General features: G+C 51.3%; 1 protein-coding gene and 1 non-coding gene across 3 annotated transcripts in view; both read left to right on the forward strand.

The window, feature by feature from the left end:
* The window catches only part of UXS1 (UDP-glucuronate decarboxylase 1), a 55,765-nt gene extending 47,011 nt beyond the window's left edge, over positions 1-8,754 (forward strand). For both annotated transcript variants that reach the window (XM_020886005.2, XM_020886006.2), the window contains exons 12-15: positions 3,037-3,097; positions 4,712-4,769; positions 6,399-6,502; positions 7,923-8,754. In XM_020886005.2, coding sequence (XP_020741664.1) covers positions 3,037-3,097; positions 4,712-4,769; positions 6,399-6,502; positions 7,923-8,054 — 355 coding nt within the window. In that variant the 3' untranslated portion in view covers positions 8,055-8,754. The remainder of the gene's footprint in view (positions 1-3,036; positions 3,098-4,711; positions 4,770-6,398; positions 6,503-7,922) is intronic.
* On the forward strand, positions 8,754-8,865 carry LOC139031790 (U5 spliceosomal RNA). The gene has a single exon (XR_011484294.1). It is a non-coding gene; the product is annotated as a U5 spliceosomal RNA (small nuclear RNA).
* The last annotated feature ends 612 nt before the right edge of the window (positions 8,866-9,477 follow it).

Genomic DNA, 9,477 nt, shown 5'->3' on the forward strand with positions numbered 1-9,477 from the left:
GTGTCGTATTGTCAAGGAATGTGGTGTCAAAACTACACGCAATTAAAAGCATTTTTAATAACTTTGTTGAATTATCTCACAGGTAATATTTACCATTTTCTCGGTCATCCTCCTCAATCTAGCTTTTTTGTCAGCCAGTTTGGTTGGTGACAAGTTTTACAGTGCCGTCTAGGTTCTAAGAGTCATTGTGTGAGCAGTTACATCTCCCAGCCTGTTCTCCCATGTGCCAGGAGGTGGTGAATCCTGCATCGTTCTGTGGTGTCCTGAATCACTGGGCACATGCTAGTTGTGTGTTCTGGTACCTTGTCCACTAGGAAACGCCATTCCTGGTGCTCCTGGTGGCCACCCCAGGGGTGCTGTCAGGGGAAGTGGTGGCAGGTGGCCCCCAGCCCCGCCCCGACCCAGGCAGTCACCCTAACTTTTGCCTGGCTTAAAAGAAAGAAAAAATTAAACATGTAACTACTGTAGATTTTTTTTTTCCTGCAAGTGTTTGTGAATTTTCACATTTAGTCCAGAGGAAAGTTGTGAGTCAAAGTATATAATGAGTGGTGTTTTTTTCTCACACCTGTTCGTATTTTGACCAGGAGGGCAAAGTGCCTGAGACCATCTTGTCACTGGCCAACTTTGTTGCCCAAATATTCTAAGAAGGGATTTGAGCACAACCTAGCAGCCTGTTTCCAGGTCAGGGCACTTGACCCCAGAGCCATGAGGGGATGGACGAGGTCCGTGTCAGTGTGGGGACTATGCTGGGGGGAAGGGCGTGTCTGCATCAGGTACCTCCTGCTTTAGTGACACATCTCCATCCCACTCCCCCAGACCGTCTGCGCACTTCTCAGGGATCTTGGCATCTTAGTCACATTGAATCTCCTCTAACAGCCTCATCAAGGCCCCCAGACTCCTCCAGCCATACCACCTTGTGGAATATTCGAGAGTCTATGCAGTAAATAAGACATCAGTCAGAACACACTCTTATTTCAAAGGCATCAGATATGAAATCATTTAAAGTAGCCTCTCAGGTGCTTTTTTTTTTTTTTGCTGATGGTTAAAAGTCTTTTAAGCATCACGTGATGCATGGGTTGCGTTCTATCCGAGCCAGGACAGGATGTGCCTTGCTCCCGCTCTGCACAGTCTGTGTGCCCCTCACTGACCAGACACCAGTGTGCAGCCTGAGAGACCCTGATACGGTCACTGGAGTGTTGCTGGGGACCCTCTGGGCAGAATGTCTCTTCATGGGGCTGCGCTGTCTGCTGGTCTTGCTTCTGGGGTCTCTGGGCCCTGACACACGAGGCTCCCCCAGCCTCCCCAAACTTGGAGGAACGAGCTTTCCTGGCCTCCACTCTACCTTGTTCAAGGCTTGGCCAAGATGATCAGCTCACCAGGGCCAGGCTGTTTTAAATAAGCTAGTTTAAAGAAACTGAGACTCTTCTACTTCACCATTTCAAATAAAAATGCACAATGTTGGGACCTTGCATTGCTGAACTAAGTTACCCGTTTCCAAAATCCATGCTTGCCCTGAAGCAGTATGGCCCAGTCTCTGGGTGACTGTTGGGGTTTCAGGGTAGCCTGTGCACTGACGTCCTGTCCTGTCTGTCTGGTGCTCTCGTAGGCAGATTGCATCCTCACCCCATCACAGAGGCAATGCAGTGTTGTCTTAAAAAGTAGCTTTGTCAGAATGACACTTTAAAAGAACTTCAGGTTAAATGGGTGTGATCCATGCAACTCTGACCTTAGAAGTGGACAGTTTGTTGCATAAAAGATGCATGCCCCATCTCCACCTCCGCTGAATGATTACACGATTCCATCACCTTCCAGCTTAGTGTGGGGACCGCCCCCCCCATTTCAGTATTAAAAACTCATGGATGCTACTGAACGGCAGCTTTCAATGTCTTTCCAAACAGGCAGAGACATTTGTGTCATCAGAGGGGGAGTTGGGATGTGGTCATTACCGCCAGAGTGATGGAGGGGCCTGTGTTCATTTCTAGGAGAGAGGAAACATCCTGGGTCAGCGAGTGTTTATCTGCATTTGTGCTTGATCTGCGAGAGCAGAGTGGACTTAAGGCATGTTCCCAAAACACCCATTGGTTGTAAATAAGATCCTAGAAAGTCAATGTTTGCTAAATAGCAAACCCCCCTCATTTTTTCCCCCCCTGAATGAAAAGGAGAGGGACAACTAAGATCTTTTTTCAGAGGTGAGCACAGTAACCTGCTCCTTGCTGGTTGTGATGGAGGAGGAAGGAGAGGTTCCAGGCGGCCACATGTTCAGCGTCCCTCACAACCTCGTCAGGAACACAGCTGGGGGACGTGCCTTAGCCCGTGCTTATGTAGCACTGAGGTGTCATTTTTACAAAGTCACTTTGGTTTTTTTTTGACAGAACCACCCTTTAATGGTTCTATAAATAAGAACTAAACCTTGGTAAGCAGAAGTTTGCCTCCTCACCGTCACCCTCATGGCCCAGTTGCTCACAGCCCATTGGCAGCATCTAGACACCCCGACCATCCCCTTTGGGAGCTGGGGACTCCGGGGGGAGGTGAGGCCTGGAGGGCCAGGGAACTTGTTTTAACGCTCAGGGTTGCCTGCTTTATCTGACTTGTCAGGATAGGAGTCACATACTGGAGGGTTTTTCTTTTGCAGGGGAGCTTATTTTTTTAAAAACCATCCGCTTTTCTGTACGGGCCAACTACCTGGGTTCACGTTAAACATCGTCTTTCCTCAGAAACTTGCATAAATACCATCTCTTTTGGATGTGTGTCTACTTTTACTTTTTAACTGTTAAACTATTTCAGAAATACACAATGTAGGGAACTCAGCCCCATCTCTCAGCTCCCATCCTGTCCAGTCGTCTGCCTACACTTGTCCACAGAAGGCAGCTCCCTGACACCACCTTGTCTCCTAGAATACTCAAGCATCCTCCACGCCCTCTAGCATGTAGGATTTTATTCTGACGTCCCATCTCTCCTCCCAGGAGGTGGCTCATGTCTGATGCACCACACCTGTGGGCATCAGCAGGCACCTGAGTGGCCTCCCCTCTTTTCCAGCGACCTGGTGAATGGCCTTGTGGCACTCATGAACAGCAATGTCAGCAGCCCCGTCAACCTGGTGAGTCCATCCCCGCCCACTGCCCGCTTAGCAGTCCAGTTCCTGCTGCAGTTCACTTGCTGTGAGCAAGCTTAGCGCATGCGCCTATTTGCCACTTAACCAGCACTAGAGGCAAAATCACAGAACAGAATGAAACAGGAGTCTGCCAAGATGTAAGGCGTCTGCAACGGATGGATGAACTGCATAATAGACACTAACCTGACTCCATCCACCTGGAGGCCAGGTCTCGGAGCTCGCAAAGCCTCTGCTGCTTGTGGGGCTGTGTGCATGTCTTTTCCCCAATATGTCTTGTGCAGTTTTGTTGGTGTCCAGTTGCTCAGTCATGTCCAACTCTGTTACCCCATGGGCTGTGCACCTCAGGCTTCCCTGTTCACTGTCTCCTAGAGTTTGCGCAAACTCACGTCCATTGAGTTGGTGATGTCATCCAACCGTCTCCTCCTCTGTCGTCCCCTTCTCCTCCTACAGTTAGTCTTTATAAAGCTCACTTTCCAGGGACATAAAAAGTGAAGGATTAGGACGGCTTCCCTCCCTTGCCAGGACTGCGGATGGCCCAGACCTGCCTCGGGCAGCTTTGTGTCTGGCTTCCTGTAGCCCCAGCCACTCCTGACAGGATTGGGAGGTGGTTTAGCCTGCTGTCTCATCCAGCCTTTTGCCCCCTGTGCTGGAGGACATGCTTCTCTGCAGAGCAGCTTGTTGTCTTTGGTTCTTGCTGGCAGAAAACTCTCCGTATATTTATGGTAAACCTTGGGCTTCCCTGGTGGCCCAGTGGTAATGGGATTGAACCTGCCTGCTAATGCAGGAGATGCTGGTTCAATCCCTGGTTCGGGAAGGTCCCCTCGAGAAACAAATGACAACCCATTCCAGTATTCTTGCCTGCAGAATCCCGTGGACAGAGGAGCCTGGCGGGGTGCAGTCCGGGGGTCGCAAAGAGTCGGACATGAGTTAGCAGTTAAACAACAGCAACCCTGCCTGCCTCTGTCATATTGATTCAGAGGAAACTAGGAGATTGAGAAAAAAGCGTACTTAGGACATTTAGTTGCCAGACTTCATGGTGGTCTCTCATGATGTGATCAGCAGGACTGGGAAAGGAAGGGACTGAGGCTGCTAGAAGGTGTGAGGGGAGGAAGAGAAGGAGAAAATGGTTTTCCTCAAACCCTCCAGAAGTCAGCTCCCCTTCAACCAGTTCCTGTCTCTCCTTTTGGCTGCCCGGAGCCCACAACTCTGAATACATTTAATTTCTGTTGGGCTTCGTGTCTGAGCTCAGGGGTCTTCACTACTGAGGTGGTGAGCGTGGTGCCCCATCGGGGTATCAAGTGTCCTGGGGGAGCTCGCTGGCAGAACTAGGCTTTCCTGCCCAGCAACACTGCGGTTACAGAACCTTGCACCTGGAGACCATCCTGTACCTGGGCCAGGGGACATGTCCCCATTAGATGCCCCCAAACAAGGCTAAGGCGGGGACAGGCATAGTGTAGCCCCCAGCCGGCTGTGCCTCCTGCGGAACCCTCATGGGGGTGGGAGCCCGGTGACTTCATGAGCCTGCAAGCACCCCGGAGGACGTGGGTGGTGGTGTCCTGTTGTGTTGACACTGCTAACCAGAGACCCTCTCCTCCTCAGGGGAACCCGGAAGAACACACCATCCTAGAATTTGCTCAGCTCATCAAAAACCTCGTTGGTGAGTAGAACAGGGGCCTCCCTGAGTGAAGCTGGCCTGTCAGTTAGTAACATGGTTAACACTCGCTGACTGAACTCGATGGGAAGCAGAACTGGGTCAGGAGCGCCCCCCCTGTTATGAGATGCTTTAAGTAATGGAAAGATGAAGGGGAAGGGGCTGACTTGGGTCCCTGTGGTGACAGCAGGTCTTTGTGTAGCGGGAACGTCCGTTTGTCCCCGGTGCCTGAGACGTGACATGGTCAGCAGTTCTCCACAGGTGACGGCTGTCTGGTGCCACATGCTGGCCATGACGTGCACAGAGCTTTGGGGAGCAGGAGGGCAACGCTGGCCTGTGTGCTTCTGACGGAGTCTGGTGGGCAGCTTTAGGTTCGTGTGCAGTCCTAGCCGCCCTGGCCAAGGGAGCAGGCGGTGTGGAGACTGGGAGTGGCTCCAGAGAGGGTGTGCTCTTAAGCCACGAGCAGTTTGTGTGTTTCCAGCTATCCGTGGGCTGCTGACGCCCACGGGCTGTACTCTTTGTCACAGGTGTCCTGGGGCTCCCAGGAGCCTGGCCTAGGGAGTGTATGCTTCCTACGGCTGATCAAGAAATCAGAGTTTCAGACACAACCATATTGGAATGGGTTTTGCTAGACTGCATGAGCAAGATGTTGGCCCATCCAGACCGCCACTTTAGCTGGCTACAGTGTCTGGGGTGGTCTGTCCTGGCACCGAGCTGTCAGCTACCAGCCAGAAGAGTCAGATAGTACAGGGGATAGTCTTCCTAAGACAGAAATCTCAGCAGCCTCTGTTTACATTCTTCCCTGGTGTCTCCCCTGGGGGTCTGTCCACCCTTCCCCAATGGGGAAGCTCACCTTGGACCCCGGGCCTTGGCACCCCGAGTGAGGCCCTTGGACCAGCGGCTTTATCACCATCTTGTGAGAAGTGCAGACCCACAGACCTGCTTACGTGTCCCAGAGCAGAGCCTGCATGTGACCAGATCCTCAGGGTCGTGCTCATGCTGAAGTGGAGAAGTTTGTCTAAATCCCAGGATGACGGCTGTGTGACGCATGGCCCCAAACACCAGTGGCTTCAGACAGCAGCTGTTTTATTCACTCCAGATTCTGGGGTGGGGACTCCCTCTGCAGGCCTGGCCAACAGTCACTGGGATGGCTTCATTCTACTGGCCGGCAGGGTGCGGGCCCAGCAAGGAAGCTGGACCAGCCAGGCTTCTGTCCTTCTGCGTGTGGTCTGTCCAGGGTAGCTGGACATGTTTGTGTAGGCTCAGGGTGGCTCTTGTGTCAGTGGCCAGGCCCATGTAAGGTGTTAGCCAGGGCTGGCCCACATTCACTCCCCTGCATGCTGCTCGTTAGGCGGCCTGACTGCAGGCGAGGGGCTCTGGTAGGGTGTTCATGCCTGGAGGATGGCTCGCCTGGGTTGTGGGCAGTGGGCGCACGGCCATATTGGCTGAGGGTGGTGGGCAGTGTGGGGCCTGCCCACTCACCCACCTCAGGGTGGCTCAGGCCTGTAGAGCCAGAGCAGGGGGACTTGGACACATCATACTGTCTGCATCTATGTTCCTGTGCAGGTGGGACTTGACGTTCACGTATAAAAATCACACCTCAGTGGTTCCTGATTCTGTTTTTCTTAAATTCAGGTAGTGGGAGTGAAATTCAGTTCCTTTCTGAAGCCCAGGATGACCCCCAGAAAAGGAAACCAGACATCAAGAAAGCAAAGCTGATGCTGGGGTGGGAGCCAGTGGTAAGAGGGGGTCGGGGCTATCGCCGCCTGCTGGAGAAGTCCTTTCCCCGTGTTTATCCCTCACGGGCACTGCTGAGTGGGGTGGCTCTGGCAGGCTCCTCTCCAGGCCTGTGTCCTTTCTTCTCCATTACGGTTGTGACCTGTACTCTTGGGGCATCTGCCATTGAGGGTCTCCCTTCACTGGCTTCACTTGGAATGCCGCACTGAGGGAGCGACGGTGCAGGCTTAGAACTGAGTAGCCCTGCACGGCCTGGCCGTCCATTCAGCCAGGGTGTCATGGGTGAGGAGGGCCAGCCTTGGTGTCCATTGCCTATGTGACCTTGTCCAAACTGGCCCCCACTCAAGCCAAGCAGGGTGGGCGAGTGAGAAGCCAAAGCCTGCAAACTGCAGACCTCCTGGCCTTCCCCACCCTCTTAAAGGCCTTCGGCCTCCCAGTGTGGCTCCCCCAGGCAGGAATGCTGTCCCCTGGACCTGGTGTCCCCAGGTTCCAGAGGCTGACTCCCACTCCCCAGGGCATGGGGCCCCCTCAACCAGAATGACTGCCCCCCTGGGGTAAGGGTCCCCCAGACTGACTGCCTCCCTCCTCGGGCGAAGGTCCCTATGTCCTCCCATGCTGACTGCCCCGCTCCTGGGGCATGGACCACTCATCTCCCCAGGTTCACTGAGTCTCCCTGTGGTGTGGGTCCCCTTCTCCCCAAGGCTGACTGTCCTACCAGGGCTCACTGCTCTCCTTTCTAGGCCTGGGTCCCCCTCCCCATCCCCTGTCCCCCCAGTTGATTGCCCCCCTCCTGGGTTGTGAGTCCTCCCTGGGCTGACTGGTCCTCTCCTTGGGGCCTGGGTTCTCCCCAGGCTCATTGCCCCCACTTGTGAGGTTCAACCCCATGTGTGGGTTCATCTGTCCCCCACGGGTTTGTTGCCCCCCTCCCTGGGGGTGGGTCCCTTGCCCCTTGAGCAGACTGCCCTCCTCCTGGGGCGAGGGTCCCCCATTCCCTGGGCTAACTGTCCTCCAGTTTCTCCAGGTGGACTGCCCTTGGGCTGCTGCTTTCCTGTCCTTCATTGTGTCTGCACGGCATGGGCACCTGTTGTGATTTCTGCTCCGTGTTTGCTCTGGTGGCCTCCACATCATGAGGCTACCCAGTTGTTGTCCCGGGTCCCTGTGCAGAGGGTGAAGAGTCCCTGGGGTTGAAGGTGCAGATGGTTTCGATTCCCTGGGAGTGACAGAGCAGAGGCTGTCAGGTCCCCAGGGGTGAAGGTCCAGAGGGTGAGTGTCCCCAGGAGAGTCAGATATGTGGATCTTACCTGGCTGCCTTCCTGAGCATCTTCCTCCATGGAGACTTCTGAGAGGAGAAGGGTGCCCCTGGTGTTAAAGTGCACCATGCAGGCGGAGGCTGCCCCTCATTCTCACCCTGTCTTTAAACAGGTCCCGCTGGAGGAAGGGTTAAACAAAGCCATCCACTACTTCCGGAAAGAACTCGAGTACCAGGCAAATAACCAGTACATCCCCAAACCAAAGCCAGCAAGGATAAAAAAAGGACGGACACGCCATAACTGAAAACCTCGCCTTTCGGGACCGTAGATGCCCTATTTCACACTTGACAGGATGTATTTTTTTTTTTTTTTAAAAGAAAGGCTAACTAAAACAGGTGTCATGAAGAAAAAACTGGAATTCATACTGAAGCTTGCTTTAAGAAATGGATGTGCCTAAAAACTCCCCTAAAAAAAACTGCAGATTTTGCCTTGCACTTTTTAAAATCTTTTTATGTAAAATAGCGTCGATGCATCTCTGCATATTTTCGAGTTTTTTATCTTGCTGTGAGAGCCTATGTCGTGACTGTCGTTGACAGTTTTATTTACTGGTTTCTTTGTGAAGCTGAAAAGGAACATTAAATGAGGTGAAAATGCCAATTTATTTATGAAGTGGGTACTTATAAACGAGACGTTATTCTATGCATAGAGGAGAAAGAACAGACCAGCAGTAATGTCAGCTGGGTGGCATACTGCATTAATTCTCAGGCAGAAAAAAGAATTCTGCTCGAGAGCTTTGTGATGTTTCTTCTAATGCAGAATTTTTCCAAGGTCCAGTTTTTAGTTGCAAACTTGACTTTGAAATGTTTCTGTTGGTTATCACGATCAAGGATATTTGAAATCACTACTGTGTCGTGCTGCATATGGGGTTGGGGTGGGTGGGACAAAATTAATATTCTTGGTTAACAGTGGTTAAATATGCTATTTTAATAAAATATTGAAACTCATACTGTGGTTTCTCTTCAGAGCATATAAATCTTCTGCCTTGTACTAATTTTTCTAAGAGGAGCAATTCTGAGTTTGTACCCAATATTTTGAGGCCTTGCTCTTGCAAGGCTTAAAAAAAAAAAAAAGAAATTTAATCTCACTTCAAGTTTTAACAATTGGCTTTCTACTTTGCATGGTGCATCTCTGAATGTTAAGAAAAATATCAGATAATTTAATTTTAAAGATTGAATGGCTACAAAAAATAATGGTGAATTTCATTTTAAAGAAAGTTCTGTAAACATCCAGGTTGGTGTAATATGTTACTTGATGTATGGATGTGGGCTGAAACTATGCATACTGTTACCTGCTGTGTGTACCCAAGGTTAGCATCATTGTGTATCCTTCTCTGGGAGTACAGACCAGATAGAGAAAAGGAAGTGCCATTACCGACCTGTGCTGTAGGAACTGAGAACTTCCACTTTCACTAAGAATTCTTTCAAAGTTTAGTGTTAGGTTTTTCTAAGTTCCTGTTATAACAAATGGAAGAACATGTAGGGGGTTAAAGCGACACATTTTTGAGTCATTTGGTGCTGTGTGGTGGTGACATATCCCGCACAGACACCAAAGGGATCAAAGCATGATGCAGGGGGGCACTGTGCTCGTTTACATTCTTACCAGGGTGACCTAGGCTTGTCTGTCCTTCAGAATCTCCTGGGGATGTATCTTTTAATCAGACCTGTTTT

Source organism: Odocoileus virginianus, chromosome 2 (genome assembly GCF_023699985.2).
Source record: "Odocoileus virginianus isolate 20LAN1187 ecotype Illinois chromosome 2, Ovbor_1.2, whole genome shotgun sequence".
In the NCBI taxonomy this organism is placed as follows: domain Eukaryota; kingdom Metazoa; phylum Chordata; class Mammalia; order Artiodactyla; family Cervidae; genus Odocoileus; species Odocoileus virginianus.